At 37.9% G+C, this 20,424-nt stretch overlaps 1 protein-coding gene across 1 annotated transcript; it reads right to left on the bottom strand.

Annotated features, from left to right (window-relative positions):
- Window positions 1-6,780: 6,780 nt before the first annotated feature.
- Window positions 6,781-19,753, bottom strand: LOC119253436 (nephrocan-like). Its single transcript, XM_037520974.1, has 3 exons — window positions 19,565-19,753; window positions 12,692-13,593; window positions 6,781-7,228 (listed from the first exon to the last, which is right to left on the bottom strand). The coding sequence occupies exons 1-3, from the start codon at window positions 19,751-19,753 to the stop codon at window positions 6,781-6,783; spliced, it is 1,539 nt and encodes a 512-aa protein (XP_037376871.1).
- Window positions 19,754-20,424: the final 671 nt, after the last annotated feature.

The raw sequence follows: 20,424 nt of genomic DNA, 5'->3' as shown, positions 1-20,424 counted from the left end.
TATTTTTTCTTTGTAATTATATTAAATTTAGGATTAATATGTCTTCTTGAAGAATTGACCCCTGATTATTATGTAATGTGATAGCTTTTTTTCCTTGCTTCGAAATATGCTCTAACTGGGCCTCCCTGGTGGTCCAAGGGGTTAAGATGCAACCTGTGAAGCAATCCACAGCCACTGCAGCACCAGTTCGATCCTTGGCCAGGGAGATACCCATATGGCACAGCAGACCTCTCCTGACTTGCCCGCTGCTCCCCTTAGCAGTGTATTTCAGTGGATCTGCGTGTTCTGTTCCCTACTCTGTCTCTAGTGAATCCTCTCATACCTCTCACCTCTGGCCTGTCCCCCAGATCTTGTATGCATAAATAAATAAATCTTTAAAAAAAAAAAGGAATATGCTCTGTCTGAAATTAGTATAGCTTACTCCTACGTTCAACAATTTAGAACTATATAAATTATGGTGAACTTTTTATGTCAAAATAAATTATGATCTTTAGTGTGTCATTAAAGAGAACTCTAAGATCATCCTGAAATTTAACAGCTGGAAATCATATTAAATCTGAGTAATAAATTGTTGAGTTATGTAGAAAACTTCTAAATAACACAGAATACTCAAAAAGCCATATTTCACATTATACATATAAACGCACATGTGTACATATGTTAAACACACACATAGATACACACTAAAACATCTTAGTGAATATATATGTGTATAACACATACTTTACATATAATAGATTGACTAATCTATGTAAAGCTTAAAACTTTCTGCAAGACAAAAGACATAAACTAAACCACAAGGAAAATGATGACTTGGGAGAAAATATTAGTAATATAGCTGACAAACTCTCAATAGTAAGCCTACTATTAAATGAAATCTTACAGCTTGATTGTTAGCAAACACAAAAACTAAGTGTTTTTAATGGGCAGAGTATATGAACAGGTCATTAACAGAAGAGGAAATGCAAAATTAACAAACATGCTTAACATCACTGGCAGTTAGAAAAGTGAAAATCAAAACAATGAGATACTTTTTTCTCATCTATCAGACTGGAAAAATAAAGATTGATTGTAAATGCTGATGACTATGTAGAAACAAAGATATCTACAAACATTGCTGATGAGTTGCTACAATTGGTGGAAATGTCATTGTAGAATGATGCAGCAGGATCACTTATAATTAAAAATAGACATAACCTTTAACATAATATCCCATTTTGATATTTTATTACATTTCCAAAAAATAATTTTCAGGGGCCTACCTGGTGGCCTAGGGATTAAGTCTCAGCGCTATCACCACTATGACCTGAGTTCAATCCCCAGCCAGGGAGCTTACCCGGTAAAATCTGGCGCAGCAGACCTCTCCTATCTTGCCTGTGGCTTCCCTCAGAAGTGTATTTCAGTATATCTGCCTATTCTCCCCACTCTGTCTCTGATGAATCCTCTTACCCCCCACACCTCTGGCCTACACCCCAGTTCTTATATGCATAATAAATAAATTTTTAGAAAAAGAAGAATTTTTATTAGTTGCTTTTCATGTAATACATTAACATTTATTGTCTATTATTTTCAGTGACATTTGTTATTTTTTAAAAAGTGGTTGATACATGCTAAAGTAGAAATGAGTACTACAAACCTGAATAAAAATGAACCAACAGTGGGGGTACGGGTGTTTTGGGAGGAGTTGTGTTTTGTGAAGAGAATTAGGTGAGACAAAAGCCTATATATATTTTCCTGAAATGAAGATAAATTGTGATAAGAACACTCCAAAGACAGTTTTGAAAGTTGAGTAATGGCTATGAAATCAATGTCCTGTATTAGGTTCCTAAAGATAGTGTTTTGTGCATGCTTACAAAGATTATTGGGACAATATCTTGCCTTAGAGAGAAAAAAGATAGGGAAAATCCATCATACCAGCTCAAAAACAGATATCATCTAGAAGAAAAAGGCACTCCTAGTGTTCAGAGATAGTGGTAATAATGTTCCTGAATCAAACTATTAAGATAATCCATTGTTATTACTGAGATGACACCAGTTCATGAAGTTTATTCTCAAAAAACTGTGCTTCTGGGGACTTTTGCCATTCCCTGAGGTTTCAGATTGATAAGGTGACAATTTTTAACATTCGTTACACAACAATTGTAAAAAATGAGTTTCTGATTGACTTATAAAGATAATAGTGATTTCATTTATATGTAATTTAAGCAAATTTAGCTATGAGCAAAATACTGAATTAACTAAATGATGAGTGATATAACTAAGCCATGGCCCCTGGGAAAGTACAAATTTAAAGTAAAAGTAATTATTGTTCAGTATTTTCAGGGGTGTTAAAATCGATATAACACATATACAAACGTATGAAAAAGTTTAATGTCAACAGTTTCCCAACACACACACACTAACACACACACACACACCAATGGTTGTTTTATAATGAGGAGGCCAAATTATTTGGCCACAGCCTCATACCAAGCATTACTTAATGAGGGGACATGGTGAAATAGTACTGAGAAGAGGGATTCCTTCAGAGGAAAGACAGTTTTCTGAACATCAGCCTTGAAGACATCTTTCCTATCTAAAATCAGGACATCCATCCATGAACCTCCCTCTGAAATACGGGAGGAGACTCATAAGTGCACCAGAGGAGAGATTTTGAGAAGACTTGTGAGCCCCTTTGCAAAGTCATTTAGCAGAATGCTTGCACATCAACAAAGAAAATCTGTTTCCTGCTACTGCATATATTATACAGCAGAAAGTTAAAAGTCTGTGAGGAAAAACTCTTACAAATTTGATAAGTTGTCTTTATGAAACTGTACTCAGAGCTGCTCCAGGTAGAAATTCTTTTTTTTTAAAGATTTATTTATTTATGCATACAAGAAGTGACACAGGCCAGAGGTGCAGGGAGGAGGTGAGAGGACCCACCAGAGACAGAGTGGGGAACAGAACAGGCAGATTGACTAAAATACACTGCTGAGGGGAGCAGTGGGTGAGGCAGGAGAGGTCTGCTGTGCCATGTGGGTAGCTCCCTGGCCAGGGATCGAACTAGTGTTGCAGAGGCTGTGGATAGCTTCATAGTTGCTGTGCTTAACCCCTCGCGCCACCAGGTAGGCCCCGGGTAGAAATTCTTAAGAATGCTACTTAAGAACAGAAATATTCGGGCTGGTAAAAGCAGTATGTTCTCCTGTGACCATATGTGTATGGACCAAAAGTGCTTCCATTCAGTACATTCATTTCACTTATTCCTTCTGGGGATCCAAGCCTGGATGAAATTCTTACCTTTTCCCAAAGCTGAATGGCTGTCTAGTTTTTCATCTAAGAACAATCAAACCCCTACAGGGGACATTTTGTAGGTTTCCACCAGGATTTATATTACCAAATCAGTGGCCAGCAGGAGGAGTATGATCAGACAGTGGTTTACTTCAGACACTTGACAGGTCTAAGTAGGCATGATTTAAAATGTTGGGGGAAGGCCTCCCTGGTGGCTTAGGAGTTAAGTCTCAGTGCTACCACTGTGCCTGCCCTACCTCAGCAAAGTGGTCTGAGTTCGAGCAAACCCACATGACACAGCAGACCTCTCCTTTCTTGTCTGCTGCTCCCCTCAGCCATGTATTTCAGTAGATCCATTGTTCTGCTTCCCACTCTGTCTCTGGTGAATCCTGTCATCCCTCCCTACCCCCCACACCTTTGGCCTACACCCAGTTCTTCTTGCAAAAATAAATAAAAAAGTAAAAATCTAAAAATAAACAAACAAATAAATAAATAAAATGTTTGGGACACCTAGGGAGGACGAGGAGAGTTTTCAGTGTGCACACCCTGTGGAGGGTGCCATTTACACACACCACCAAGTGAATAGCATGTAGGGTATAATGTCTTCATCTAGAGAGAGAGACAAATTTGCAAGTATGGGGGTGGTTCGGAAAATGTTTTTCTTTCATATAGGTCTCATTCAAAAGAATTAACTCTAAGAGGTAGTACTATAATCCATGTTTTACTGATGAGAAAACAGGAACTGAAAGGTAATACGGAAAAACTGATTTCAGAAACTCTATCTCCCCTTTTCCTTATCTGCCTTTAAGTAATCCTTTTATTTTTCAGTCATAAATGCACCCTTGTGTCCAAGATGGCTGCCCCTTCTCCAGCTCTAATTACTTTCAACCTGCATGCATGCCCCATCATGTTGACGCATTATCTCATATTCCATATTTCATTACTTTCAAATTTCATCTGCTCTGTATCTAGATCCTGGTATCTAGCTGTTTTCCAGATTAATAAGTATCTGATTTTTAAAAATCTCTCTATAAAGTATAAATGTATTATAATTAGGCTTTAACATTTTTAAGTCCTTTTATACTTTGTTCTCCCCTCCCCTGCTTTTATCTTTTCCATCAATAAAATTAACCAAAACCCAGAAAATATGTAATAGATTGGTAGGCAGATGATAGATACACACACATACTTTTATGGACTGAATTGTGGACTGCAACATTCATATATTGAAGACATAACCTCCCACTCTAACTGTTTAGAGATAAAAAACTTCAGGGTGGTAATTTATTTAATATGAGGTTATAAGGATTGGGCCCTAATCCCATAGGACTTATGTCCTTATAAGATGAGACACCAGCCATTGCTATCTCTTTCCATGTGTGTGAGCACAGAGAACAGTCCACATGAGGGCACAGCGAGAAGGCGGTCATCTACAAACTAGGGAGAAACATCTTTCAACATTTACTGTTTACTTCAGAACTGTGAGAGAATAAATCGTGGTACTTTTTTATGACTGTGCAGGCAGACGAATGATACTTTACTGAACATGTTCCTATTCTAGATGTTATGAATGGAATGTAACAATTTGATCTTATACAGTTGTGAATGCTATAGTAGGAAGAAGTATAGCTGACGTACTAAAAAAAAAATTCTTACTCAAGGTCCTCACAGCTTGGAAATTCTAATGGCTAATATCCATGCAATTCAGTGGGTACAAATTATTAAATATTGCAAATCTTTAGTCTTGGCACTGTAGGTCTAATGCATTGTAAATATTGAAGTCCCATATGGTGACAAGAAAAATCATGTAAGAATTCTCTTATTTCTCTATTTCTGTGCTTTATGTACTTGGGATTCTTGTCAGTGTGTCACTTCCTTATCATCCCCTCCCCCCACAGGGAGTGTCAACTTTCTTCCAAATTTTGGAAGAAATATGGACATAAAGCAGTAACATAAAATTTGCATAACATTTTGTTAAAACATGACACTAGAGAAGTTCTAGTGAGCATGTCTGCCCATTAACTTGATCTCTACTGTTACTCTCTGCTCCTGGGAGTATTTTGATGGAAAACCTTATAAAATGCTACAACAGATAAATCTTACTAATTAGACAGGAACTAATTTGGATAGGGTTTCAGATTTATTTGCAAGTGTCTGGTGCTCATAAGTAGATTGAGAGAGAGGATAAAATTATCCTACTGCCACACATCTAGCCCTAGACAGACAACTTTCAAAAGTAGGCAATTGTTGGGCCTCCCCCGGTGGCGCAGTGGTTGAGCGCTGCTGGGCTGCAAGGCTGCCCGCACCCTGGCCGCTGGCGAGGGTCCCACAAAAAAAAAAGAAGAAGTAGGCAACTGTCAAAAAGAAGGCAGTGTGGGAATTGTGGTCAACTCAGGGAAACCTGAATCTAACTCAAAGTACAACTCTTTTCAGAAAGCTGTTGTAAGGTCATCTTGTGTTATTTAAGGTACCAGTTACATTTCCCTTTTTGGTTTTCCTTTGGTCTTTGTAAAATTGCCAAGCAAGACCCACTGTTCTTTAGTCAGAGGTAAACATGTAACTCAAGTAAGGCCAGTTAGATTCTCCTTCTAAGGACATGACTCTTGAGGGGAGGGAAGCTGACATTGATCCTCACAGGATTGCTACATTCTGCCAGGGGAACACTGAAGAAGCTGAGGGTTTCTCCAGGGTGCTTTCTGCCTGGGGCCCTGGAGCAGTTCTGATTCCCATACTTTCCACATTCTTCAGCTTTTCCTTTGATTCTGTGAGCAATGCCCAATCTTTATAATCCATTCTTTCTTGCTTGACTCAGAATCAGTTTTTTTTATTGCTTGCAGTCAAAAACCAGTAGTTCTAGGCCCACAGCATTTCACATGCAAAAATAATCACCTTTTTATTTGATAAAATGAACTACTCAATTTGCAGGAAGTTAGCCAGATGGCAGTTTTATTGGACATTGTTATTTGTCCAGGCTTCAGTATAAGGCACATACAAATTACTTTTAAAATGGAAGGAATCTATATCTTCTTACCATTGTTCCTTTTCTACTTTCCTCTCCCCATTTCAACTTATCTTAACCCTCATTTCATTCTTTAAAAAAAGAAAAAGGAAAACTTACAAAAAAGAATCTTACCTATCAAAATGTATTGTGAATTTATGCTAAAGAGATTAAACATTTTTTTTCCATAGCACAAAGGATTTGTAGGGCAGTAAAACTATTCTGCATGTTACCATAATGTTAAATATGTGTCATACATTTGCCTCAATGCTGAGAGTGAAGCCTAATGTAACCTGTGGACTTAGGTGTCACTACATGTTTAGTGTGGGCTCATTGTAGAAAGCGGGGAATATTGATAGTGGGAGAGACGATGCATGTGTGGGGGTGAGGGATATATGAGAAACCCTGTGCCTTCTTCTCAATGGTGCTGTGAATCTAAAACTGATCTAAAAATGCAGTCTATTTCACAAAAAAGAAAGGAAAAACTATTTCTAAACAGCAAAAAAAGTTCATATTTAGTCTATTTCATAATCATAGTAATCATCATCCATGTTAACTCTGATGCTGGAGGACTCCTCTGGCTTTGATTTCTTTTTGATCTCTTTGCTTTTCTCGGTCAGAAGTAAGTGATGCTCACAATGCCTCATGATCTTCTTGGAAGACATCCAGTTCTCTCCCTGTTGCTCAGCTGGCGCTGCACATTGTCCTCCCCTCACATCTGTGCCTTTGGCCTTCAAGACCTCCCTTGCTTGTAGAAGACTGCATGTGCAATTCCATGGGTTTCCATCCAGATACAGGTGCCTGAGGCGAGGCAGCCCCTCCAAGGCTTTGAGGTCTAAGGCAGAGATCTTGTTGTTCCTAAGGTTTAGAACTTGAAGCTGCTTTAGATCCTTGAGCTCCCTCTCAGCTATATCTTGAATGGCATTGCCTTTGAGGTCCAGCCTGGCTAAGGTTCCTGGAAGCCTGCAGAAGCATGGAAGCAAGACAGGAGAGGAGGTGTGACCATCCATAACTGCCAAGGCAACTCGGACTGAGCATCACTCACCTTTTCTAGACATTCATTTCTGTTTTTTCTGAACAGACGTGTTTTGAAAAATTAATTATAAATGCAAGTCTCAGGTTTATCTATAGGTCTTAAATCCTTACTTACAGGTAAGTAATCCTTTGATTTTCCCGGTTTTTAGTCAGAAAACTCTAAATTTTTCTTGTTCAATTGGACCCTGTAAGCATATTCATAGGAAAAACACTAAATTCCCAATCATATACATATGATATGCTAGTTTCTCAGGGACAAATAGAAATAAGAATGCATATATACATATAAAGTGAAACTGGGGAAAGAAAGGATAGAGTAAACCAAAGAGCCAAGTCTCTGCATTAGGAGCCAAGCTTCAACTTTCCCCATTCTACTGACTAGTATGTGAGTTTAAGTTAGTTACTTAGCTTCTTAAGATTTCTGATTTTCTACCCTACAGGTAGAAGTGCTTAGTACACGGAAGTCACATAATATGTTAGCTAATTTGTCTTTTAGACAAATATTCAGTTCTGGAGTAGGTATCTAAAAATTGTAGCTGCTCTTAGGAGTACTTTTTTTAAAAAATCTGATTTATATAAAAAGGTAACTCTGATTTTAAAACAAAACGTATTACTACAAATGTTATATTTTCTGTGGGTAGTCATTGCTTCTAGGGTAAGCAGAGAGACTCTCCATTTTGCCAGCAGATGGCACTTGAGAGTTAAAATAAAATACGAACTGCCTCTGTTAGGTGGTGGAAAGCTATTCTGGGTTTGAATTATCCAAAGTGGATAAAGAAGAGATGGTGGAACTTATATTTGTTCACTTCTCTGCAGACTGGTGAAATGCTAAGCAGTAAATCCTGATTCTACCACTTACTGTGCAGGTAACTTTGAGCAAATTTCTTAACACCTTTTAGTCCCAATCTGTAAACTAATAGGACAAACAATGTAACCAATATATATGCTTTCACAGGATTGCTCTAAGAAGTTTACAGGGAATAACACATGTATGTAAGTTCACTGCTGGTCTTGGTAAGCATTTGCTAAGTATTAAGTATTCAACAAAAGTGAATCCTAGAAATCTGACTGTAGAATTGAGGCTACCAGAGCAGGAGGGAAAATGGGGAGCAGAATATAGAGGGGGCCCAGTGGACTACAGAGGAGGACCATCGGTGCATTGGTGGTGGGTGTGTTGTGGTAACATACATCTGAAGAGGTGTGAGCCTGTATCGCTAAATCATATACCGTGTTGTAAACCAATGTTACTGCAATAAAAAATTATATATATAAATATTCAGTATTATTTTCTATCTTGATTAGCATATTGAGGTAAATGTGGTAGATATTTAAATACATGGAAAAACAAGACAATAATACACCATTATTGTCTTGATAAATGTACAATGAAGGAGGGTGGACAAAGGAGGGATTTGTGAAAACAGTTTGTGATAGGAGTAGGTTGCCTGTGTTTTCAGTTATAGAAACCTGAATTTTAAAATACAGTTTTCTGTATGAATAAAAAGGATGAAAATAAAATGGAAAGGTGTACTGTTTAAAGCTCATTAATGAAAGTCTGAAAAGTAAAATATAAGGAATAGATTTTATTGTGTTTTAATTCCTTTTGGGAGGAAAACACAAGAAACTTTCTTTTTTCCACTTTCTAATTCAAAGAAAAGGTAGGGGATTGTTGGTGATAGGGAGTTCAAAGTCACTCTCAGAGCTTACCAAGGTCTCTGACAGAGCACTCAGTTGCATGACTTAGTTTAAACCTCATAGGGAAAACCCACTTCCACCTCATTTTACTGCCCCATTGTGGTGCTCACTCCTACTCACTTAAACTCATCTGGAGAGCTTTAAAAATAGAAATGCCTCGGCCCCACCCCTGGGGTGTCTAATTAAATTGGTTTGTAGTGAGGTCTGAGCATGAGTATGATTTTTAAAAGGTCTCCAGATGATTCTAATGTGAAGTCAGATTTGAAAATTGTTGCTAGCTCAGGCTTGCAATTCCATTATACACTCTACTGGGTAAAGCACTGTGATTTCTGTAGTCACCTATTAAAACACTAATACCCTGCCAAGAGTAAATAATTAAGCTATTTTTTAATCATTAAACTTAGCAGGATTACTTAACCATATGCTTTCTAAAAGTCACCTGAGAAAAAACTCCACCAAGTTCACAGTTTTGCCCATTGTTGTCATGGCCTCCTGAGAATCCATATGTGATGGCCCTCCTTTTGTATGAGTTTGCATTTTATCCACTGTATTTTATCCAGTAGGAGCTTGCAGCCATAGAAAATAAGGCTTAAACCATTGTAGAGAATTTATTTATTTATTTATTTATTTTTTATTTTATTTATTTATTTTTTTTATAGAGGCATGCTTTATTTATTTGTTTGCTGGTTTGTTTGTTTGTTTTGTTTATACATGTACTAGGCACAGTCAGAAGCGCGGGAGGGTGAGAGAATTCACCAGAGCCAGAGCGGAGAGCAGAGCAGGCAGAAGGACCGAAGTACACTGCTGAGGGGAGCAGCGGGCGGCAGGAGAGGTCTATGCGCCATGTGGGACCCTCCTTCGGTGGCCGGGGAGCAGCCGGGGATCGAACCGGCGCCGCAGAGGTCGCGCGCAGTTTCGCAACCCAGCGCTCAACCACTGAGCCACCCGGGAGGCCCTAGAGAATTTATTTAAATAACAAGGTTTTAGGAGTCTTGCAACACTGCAGACATGTTCTTGCCTGAGGGCCTTTGAACAGGCTGTTTGGTCAAGAACATTTACCCCCTATAGCTAAATCCTTCACCTCCTTCCAGTCTTTAGTCAGAGCCAACTCTTTCAGGAGAGTAATAGGGCTTGCCCTATTTAAAATCACGGCTACCCCTACCTCCCATAGAGTCCTGAGTCTGGTAATCCTGTCCTTTTTTGTTATGGTTAACTATACACCCAACAGCACCTAAGTATTACAGAATTTACTTATATATATATTTTTTTCTTTTTAAGATTTTTTTTTTATAGCGGCATGCTTTATTTATTTATTTATTTGTTTGTTTGTTTGTTTGTTTGTTTGTTTATACATGCACTGGGTACAGTCAGAAGTGCGGGAGGGCGAGAGAATTCACCAGAGCCAGAGCGGGGAGCAGAGCAGACAGAAGGACCGAGGTACACTGCTGGGGGGAGCAGCGGGTGGCAGGAGAGGTCTGCGCGCCATGTGGGACCCTCCTCCGGTGGCCGGGGAGCAGCCGGGGATCGAACCGGTGCTGCAGAGGCTGCGGGCAGCCTCGCAACCCAGCGCTCAACCACTGCGCCACCGGGGAGGCCCTACTTATATATTGTTTTAATTGTCACTCTTTCTCTAGAATATATACAGAATAAGAAGTTTTTTCTCTTTAATTACACTGATGTATCCCCAGTGTCCCATAAAGTACCTGATACATGATAAGTGCTCAAAATATATTTGTTGAATTAAATCAATTACATGCACATGCTTATGCATTTGTAGAAACTGATTACTTTTAAGCCACTTTTAATATATATATTTTTTCAGTTGAAAATTTCAGTTGAAAAAAACTCTTTTGGTATATAGTTACCATACTGTATAATAAAAAATCCTTTTTCAACTAGAAAAAAATGAACATATGTACATATTAAGGATAACTTCCCTCTCTCATTTAATAAGGAAATAAGTAAGATTCTCCAGAAACCAGGAGAAATTGGTATATTCATTATAAGAAATTTAATGAGGACCTCCCTGTTGGTGCAAAGGTTTAAAGTCTCAGCCCTATCAAGCTATCCCTGGCCAATAGGGCAATAGTTCGATTCCCAGCCAGGGAGCAAGCCCACATAGCACAGCGGACCTCTCCTGTCTCACCCCCTACTCCCCTCAGCAGTGTATTTCAGTAGATCCCACTCTGTCTCTGGTGGGTCCTTTCACTCCCTGCACCTCTGGCCTACACCCCAGTTCTTGTATGCATACAAAAATAAATGGAAATAAATCTTAAAAGAAATTTAACGATAATAAGAGGGCAAGAAAACATTTTTCCCATAAAGTATTTAAAGGAAAAATCTCTGATAGCTACATAGTATAAACAACACATTTTCTTTTTAAAGAGAATAATAGTGTTTTATTCTTCTGTTTTTTAAGTTCTAATTTAAATGTAGATCATGGAGTAACAAATAAATGGGATTCATTAACATAAACACATACATTATAGATTATGACATAAAGAAAGCTACAGTGGGTTGGGTATAAAGGGAGGAATATTTGAGAGAAGTTATGTGTTGGAGTATGAATGAGCGAGTGTGTGTGTGTGTGAAAGAGAGAGAGAGAAACAGATGATAAGACTGACACGGATGGAACTGATATACTCATATACAGACACACAGAGAAATAAGGGCTGGCTAAGTCCTTAAAAGGTCACAGCACTTTAATTCAAAAGGGCACCTGCACCCCTATGTTTATAGCAGCACTATTTACAATAGCTAAGCTATGGAAACAACCCAAATGCCCAAAAATAGATGACTGGATCAAGAAGATGTGGTACATATACACAATGAAATATTACTCAACAATCAAAAAAGATAAACTCATGCAATTTGCAGCAACATGGATGGGACTGGAATTTAGAAAACCTAAATAAAAGACCAGGAGAAAGACTAATTGTAATAAAGTAAAAATCAATATCAACAAGCAACTATAAACCAGAGACACACTATGGGAGTGGGGTGTGAGGAGGTGGGATTAGAGTCAAAATAAGGGGGGGTGGGAATTTATGGGGACTATAACCAAGATGAAAAAGCATACATTGTGCAAAAATGGAAAATGATGTAAAAAATATATAAAATAAAATATAAAATTTTTTAAAAAATTTAAAAATGGGGAAAAAATGGTCACAGCACTGAGAAAAATATGAGGTTCCCAAATATGTAATTCAAGATAGATGTAATATTATAAGGTTGTTTCCATAACTATGATTTCAATGCTTTTAAAAATATAAATCTCTTACATTTCTCCCTCATTTTCCCTCATGTCTGCTTTTTTAGTGGCTAAGCATGTGCTTAGTCTGCCTGTTGGTTCATCCAGGCCATAGACTTAGAAACCAATGCATACTTTTTACAAGTATTAGCCCCACACTATGTTTGTTAGCATATTTCCAAAAGCTGTCGTGCATATTTTCAAATCTAAATCTCACTTCTTGTTGCCTTGTCCCACAGACAAGATAAATTAAGTTATAGCAGAGTTCAGCTTGAGGCTGCGATTGCAAACCCCTATTTAAAACTTCTGCCCCTAAACCCTTGCATAACCATAATCTGCCCATTTGTGTTTGCTCTAGCTAGTTTTCTTGAATTGATATATTGTGCCAATTGTCCCAACCTGGGACAATTTTATAATAACTATAATAAATGATACCGCTCACCCACCTCAGAGGAATGGACAGCAGCAGGTTCTGCTCCAGGGCCAGGTTGGAGAGCTGAGAACACCTCTGCAGGGCTCCCGCTTCAAACACGCTGACGATGTTGTTGTCCAGAAACAAGTGTTTTAGGTCTCGGAGGTCCTGGAAGTCTTGCGCTGTAACTCTCTGAATCAGATTATTACTGATATCAAGTTTTTGTAGCCTTGTTGGCAGTCTGAGGGGCAACATTTGAAGCTGGTTTTGGGATAACTCAAGAGTAGTTAAATTGGCAAGGAGTTGTGCCCCATCAATGGAAGAAAGTGCATTTTTTGACAGATAAAGATGGGAAAGATTCTCCAAGTGTTTCATGTCTCGAAATCTTACCACTTTGAGCTGGTTTCTCTCCATCTTTAAAGAGAGCAAGGACTTGGGCAGATTATTGGGGATTTTAGTCAGAAAGTTACCACTGAAACTGAGAAATTGCAAAGACTGAAGAGAAGCAAAGAAGCTAGCTGGTATTAGATGTAGTTTATTATTCTCCATGCTCATTCGTGTCAGATGGGGAAGTGTCAGTGGTCCTGCTATAGACTCAATGTTATTGTCATCCAATATCAAACTTTGCAAACTGACAAGGGAGGAGAGTGTGCTGGGAGCAAGGGAAGAGATTAGGTTATTTTTAAGTTCAAGAATTTTTAATTCCTTCAGTCCTTCAAAATCAGATTCACGTAGGACGTATATAGAATTATCATTTAGTTTTAATACTTCAAGACTAGCAGGGAGAGTACTGGGGACTTGTCTTAACTTATTTTTCCAGAGTTCCAAGGTCTTCAAGGTACTCAGAGTTTTGAAGGTGTCATTTTCTACAGACTCTGTTCCACTGGCCAGCAGAATAAAATCTTCTAGAGCCAATATTCCGGTGAAGTTAGAGAGCTACAAATAAGAAGTAGGTGAGGAGAAAATCAGTAAATTGAAACTGTTGCGAGAAAAAGTTCATCTATACTACCATTCAAATCAATGATACTTCTTTTCCTTCAACATCTATTTAAAAATTTCTCATGGAAAAGGGAGGAAGCTCAGGTTGTGACTATCTTTATTCCTGAATACTGAGTGTTAGGTATCAAAAATATTTTAAGCACTTTCACACGCTATTAGTAGACATACAATATTGGCCTACTTTGGCTGGATGTTCTCTGACTCAGCAAGTTCATTTCTATGCAGAAATACTTACAAATTGCACAATGATATTTGCAATGGAATGTTTACTGTTGCATCATCTCATGATAGACAAAAATTGAAACCATCTGGAAATCTGTCGCCAAACTAGAAACAGTTACTAACTCTCAGGTATAAGATTACAACAGATTTTCACTAGACATTTTTTTTAAGTTTATAAATTACATTTTAAATTTTTGTTAAAAGGGTTAAAACAATTTAAGCTAGACATTGCTCAAATAGGATGGGCTTTTCAGAGAAATATTGTCAGTTATCTTATATTTTGGAAAACTATTCTCTCTACTCCCCAATTTTCACTTGGCTAATGAAGTGGATCTATGAAGAAAAGAACAGCATACATGTGTGTCCTATCTCTGAAAAGGAAGGAGTCCTTACTACCTACAGTTTTCTAAATGTTTGGTTTAATTATACACTGAGACATTTTATAATAACAGTGCATGATTAACATTTTCAAAGTAGGTTAATTTTACATCACGTATTTTTTATAGGTACTTAAATTCAGGGAGGACTTGTGATATGAATTATAGTATATTTTAAAGTATCTCCTAATATGATATTCTATTAGAAGAATTTAATGTTAAAATTTTCATAAACAAATTTTTAATCATAACAGTTTTGTCAGTTATCAGTTGGATTTTATGTTACAGTTAACATCTGATATTTTCTTAATGATTAGTCACTTGTATTGATTAGTCCTAATCCCAATAATAATAGCATTTTTTTTTCCTTGAGCTTTTTTTAGTATCTATAAGGGTCAAGTACTTTTTTATATGTTATCATTAATTATTCTAGTAACCCGGAAAAATGTTTTTATGATTAAGCTGAAAACTGAGAATTTAAATAAAGTCTATTGGACTACAAAACCCTTTCTTCCTTAGTTTACCATTTTCTATTGTTTTGGGTATATAATGCTTCTTAAAAAAGAGTCAAGATTTGAACATAGATCATGCTTTTAGAGAAGCAGTGATTTTAGAGTTTAATTAATCCAAATCTCTCTTTAGGGATAAAGAATTTCGGGTCAAAAAAAAAGGGCCCATCTATGACTCAGTGTTCTTGATGCTCCTTTCCATTCTGAAGTGTCCTTTTCTAAAGTCTGAAATGATTCTACAGGTAGATCTTCACTTCTTGAACTATTGATCTCCCAGAAGAACTTGGTGTCACTAATGCTTCCGCTTCTGAGTGATGACAAACCCTAAGATTTCTGTTTGTGTAGCAAGTGTTGGAGATGATACAGACCTAGAAAAAGTCTGGTGTCAGACCTTCAATGTGTCTTTATTTCTATTTGTAAAGTATATGAAATTTTGTAAATAATATATATGGTTCATATTCTTAACTGAATCCAATGGAGCATTGTCTTATTAAGCATGAAAACCATTTTCTTTTTGTCATAGTCATTGCATAGTACCTTTGATTATTATTAATTAAAATAACTAAAATTTTCTATGTATTAACTATGTTTAATCTTTACAAAGCTGTATATATAAGCATATTTATCCCCTTTTCATAAAGGGAAACTGAAGTGCAAGAAAGTGAAGTAAACTCTCTAAGTGTATCTTGCTAGCATTTGGAAAAACTGAGCTTCCAAACCCAGGTTTATCTTGTTCAAATACATATATTTTTAACTTTACTGTGATAAATGCATTTTGCTGAAGAATATAGAGTTTTGATGCCACCAACAGTGAGGAAACACCCACTGATTCTCAGCTTCTCAGTTGTTTGCAGGGCTGATTCAGGGGGGAAAATTCTATCAGGCTGGTTTTTACTTTCCATGACCTAAGCAGAGGTGGAAAGTCATGCTTTGCCCTCCAGCTAAACTTCCGGGCTTCTGGCAGTCATTTCAATGTGGCTTATAAAGTTTTAAATGTTGCTAAAAACATGGAGCTCCAATATCAAAAGATGAATGCATGCCTGGGTACATAGCAGCACTGTCCTCAATTGACAGGTTATGGAATCAAACTAAGCACCCTTCAACAGATGAATGGATATTGAAGCTGTAGAATATATACTCAATGGACTACTACACAGATGTAAAAAGAGATGAAGTAGTGACTTTCGGGACAAAATAGATGGACTTCAAGGTGATTATGTTAAGTGAAATAATTCAGAAAGTGAAAGATACTGGCTAGATTTACTGATTGGGGGAAAATAAATACCCCCCCCCCAAAAAAAAAGAAGAGGAAGAAAGAAAGAAATCAACCATAGGCAAAGTACATCAGGAATCAGTCTTTGACTTAATGAAATAATTTATTAGTTAACATATGAAAGGGGGGATGAGGAGGGCAGAGAGTATGGGGCTGGGAGTCTAAGTGGGTATTGTCAAGGATGGTTTAGAGGGTGAGGAGAACATGTATACATGTGGTAGAGCAAAAATGTAATCCCAAATAAAAATTAAATTAAAAAAAGACATATTACCCCATCAAACTATCTGTCTATGAAGAGATCCGGTGGATTGCTGAATAAATCTGAAACATGGGGGAAAAACTGAGATACTCAGTTATGGGAGCCATCATCACTTAAAGTGAAGTCACCTAAGGAGAATGTGTGTAGTAAAAAAAAGGAATTGCTAAGAATTGAGACTCCCACCAAAGCCAAGAAAATAAGGAACAGTGGAGGAAAAGAAGGCTACATAAAAGATCTACCAGAGAGTAATAAAAAAAAGGGCATAAAAATATGGTGTCATGAAGGGCATGAATGTGGAATTTCAAGAAAATATGGATGAGTAAATATCTTATAACCAGATAGTTATGAGTTAAGGATTAGACAGGAGGTAAGGAAAGAGAGATAGTAAGCGCAGGCTCCTCTTTCATAGAGGAGAGAAAAAATAAAAGGAGACAGGAGCAAAAAGAGACACAGAATTAAAATAATTTTATTTTTATTGTAATGAAAGGAGCAAAGTTTCTAAGCTATCATAGGGCTCTAGAAAACAAAGAGCAATTTAAGACATGATGGGAGAATGAAGGAGCAAGAACAGGGGAATGGTGAGAAAGACAGAATTAAAAGCATGGGAGGCAGGTTGCTTTGAATAGAAAGAGGGACCTCTCATCCTCTGTCTGGAGGCAAGAGTTTGCAGAATTAGATGGAGACAAGTTAGTACACAGTGAGGAGGAATTGAGACAGATACAGAGTAATGGCCTCAGTTTTATCACCATGTGTCAATAAAATGATAGTCCAGCCATTCATTAAGAGTGGGGAGGGCAGGGATTAGGAAGGCAATTCAAAACTGTACTGAAATTTTGGAAAGTATTGTGCGAAGGTAGGGAGAAACTAGCCAAGACCTGAGAGATGGGTGACACTGAAGATCCAGATAAGGCTGGAGACCTCTAGTTTGTAGTGGTTCCCCAAATATTGGTTGTACCAAACCACACGCATATATACACACATATCTGGAGAGGCTGTGTGATCCTTTCCAGCAGCACCTAGCTCTCTAGGTAGAGGAGAAATAAAGGAAGGATCACCATAAGGTAAAAAAAAGTTTTTGTTGAATAGGTGTTGAGACAATAAACTATGGGATGCAAAATGGAAAAGAGTAGGAAAAGAAGACAGACAAGAAATGAACAGACTATCAGGAAGAACGTGGGTAGTGTTGTATATGTACCTGTGTATGCAAGCATATGTGTGCATGTGTGCATTTTTATACATTACAAATTATCCTATAAATATATAATAAACAACATTTTTCTTTAAATATAGGTGCCTAATTCTGTACTTCAAACTAAATAAGCAGAATATACATTGTATTTATCAAATGCAAGTAAAATACAGTCCTTTAAACTTAGGGTTTTTAAAAGAGAAATCTTTTTGCTCAGAGCCTTTTATTTTCCTCACAAAATAATCCTGTTTCCATCCATCTTTCTGCTGGGACCTCTCCTTCAGAAAGACAATTAACTGGGTAAAATCAGGGAAGCCATGAGCCTACACCAATGACAAATAAGCTCATTCAGTAATTGAATTTGATGAGAGGCATAATTTCAACTTATTGGGATCATGACCAGGCCTAGTTGACAGTCCAGTGAGTGCATCTCAAGTCCTCAGAACAAATATTCAAGCCTCTTGCCCTTTAACCAGGCGTCTCACTTGAATGCTGAGACCTGATGGGGTCAGACTTGCTCTCTGGCACTACTGGTGTAGAAGAGCAAAGTAAACAGATGAATCCTAGGCAATTGTGTTTGTTGAATCTCGAGATAAATAGCCGGTCACATATTTTAAATCCTGTGCATATGGAACACCTACATTAAAATCCTTAACCAAATTGGGGGGGGGGGCCGAGGGGGGGATGTCTACTGAAGGGAAAGTACATTCACTCGTCGCCTCTTTGCACCTGGATGGCAGAACGGTTTTTCCTTAGTTTAGAGTTTGGGTCAATGGGGGAGAAGCAGTCACCTGAGAAGGGAAAATCAAAGCACCAAAAGAATTGTCTATATTGAAAGGTCCCGGGATTGCCTATCGGACCTATCCTTCTTATTTCACAAAAAGTGAACCCCCCAAATTTTTAAAAATTGTTTAATAAAGCATTCAGCAAACGTTTACCAAAAGACAAATATTTACAGGACGTTTCCGCCCTACTGCTTTTCCTCCCTGAATGGCAGGACCTCTGCATGCGCGCAGGCGCCTTTTGGGGGCAGGGAACCCAGGGCAGCTCAGTTTCCGAGCCCCAAAAGCCCAGAATTTTTTTTAACTGCTTGCCTGACATGGTCACATCTCTAGTTAGAAAATCAGAAGACAGCCCAGTCTCTTGATACCTTTCAAAATACCAAAAGCCAAGAAAAGCTCCTCATGTTATAAAAATGTCAAACAGGGCCTCCCTGGTGGCGCAGCTGTTGAGCGCTGGGTTGCGAAGCTGCCCGCAGCCTCTTGCAGAGGTTCCATCCCCCGCCGCCGGGCGAGGGTCCCACATGGTGCGCAGACCTTGCTGCTCCCCTCAGCAGTGTGTTTCGTCAGTCTGCCTGCTCTGCTCTCCCCTCTGGCTCTGGTGAATTCTCTCACCCTCCCGTGCTTCTGACTGTACCCAGAGCTTGTATAAACAAACAAACAAATAAATAAGATCAGGACTGTGATCTGTTAAAAAAATAAAATAATAAAATAAAAATGTCAAACAGCATTCTTTCCAGTGCTCTCTGAATAGATCAGCATAAAGATAAAAGTCAAGATTCAAAGCATGTAGAAGGAGAACTGCAGAAACATGACAACAAACACCGGCTTCCCCAGCGTAGGGTTCCACAAACACACTACTGGTGCCTGGCTGGTACGCAGCTTTATGGGACTCAGTCATTCCTACATTCCTGGTTCATCTTGATCAACTTTATTAAAAGCCCCAGTATCACCTGTCTTCTGTGGTTAGATCCCTCTTCCCCTGGCCTTATTCTTATTCCTGATGACATAAAGTGCGTATATGCTCTCAAACTCTTTTTATTAGGAAGGAGCCATTTCTTTATTTTTACTTTACAAAATGTAATTAAAACTTTTGGAATAAAAACTGAAATAAAATATTTTCATTAAATATATCAGAGGCATCTACCCTTGTCAATAAAGCAGCCAGGTAACTGGTGCTACTTTCCAAACCTGATTAGCATCACTTTTAAATTTTGATGATTTAGATCAAATTTAACAACCTCACACTTGTCCCTCTCCTGCTTCACAAAATAAAATTGAGTGTAGAATCAGTAGTTACCTGGAGGTGTTGAATTTTGCTGTGACTGATGTAGAGACTCTTGGTGGTGGCAGGAATCCCTGATGGCAGCTCTGTTAGCCTGTAGCATTGCACCCACTGTGCTGAATCGCAGCTGCATCTTCTAGGGCAGTCAGAGTTGAAAGCCTTGCTAAGAGAGAGCAAAACAAGGAAAGGATAAAGCAGATACATCTTCTAAAACAGTGCCTCTGCACTAGCAGGCGAGTGTTTCTGTGATAGCTCACTCTTTATACTATGAAATCTGATAATAGAATCTTATGAATGTGTACTCTGTCAGTGTAAGAAGACAGGGAAGAAAAATTCTCCATTTGCCTAGGTTAAAATATTAGCAACCATTACAAAGAAGAGGGGCTTAAACATTGATAAGCTGCCTTAATATCTCTAGGTGAGCAAAACCCTATGTTATTTATGGCTTAGAAGGCTGATCAGCAAACACCTTTATTATCTGTAGTTTCCTTGTTTTGTTAAATGTGACACTAGGGAATGAGTGGGAAAAGATAAAAGTGTTGTTTTATAGTGGGCTGTAAAACCTTTGAATTTTCTGTGACCCTATATTAAAACAATTTTTTTTGGGTAAGACTTTGGGCAGGTGTTTTCTTCTCATATTAACTAGTAAGGGGATATTGGCAGGTCTTCTACTTACTTTGTTTGAGTAACATTTTATTGCTAGAAAAACAATGGGGTGCAAAGGAGGGATATTTAGACTAGAGATAACTTGTTTAAATCACTAATCACTTGATCCATGCAACTGTTTTAGAAAATATTTTTGACATTCAAAAATATTGTTAGTTTATAGAGAATAAGACATCAAAATGGGTCTGTTTTATTCATCTATTTGTAAG

The sequence above is a fragment of the Talpa occidentalis genome, unplaced genomic scaffold, assembly GCF_014898055.3.
Source record: "Talpa occidentalis isolate TD23 unplaced genomic scaffold, MPIMG_talOcc4v2.1 talOcc4.2, whole genome shotgun sequence".
In the NCBI taxonomy this organism is placed as follows: domain Eukaryota; kingdom Metazoa; phylum Chordata; class Mammalia; order Eulipotyphla; family Talpidae; genus Talpa; species Talpa occidentalis.
This window is presented reverse-complemented; position numbering and strand designations above follow the sequence as displayed.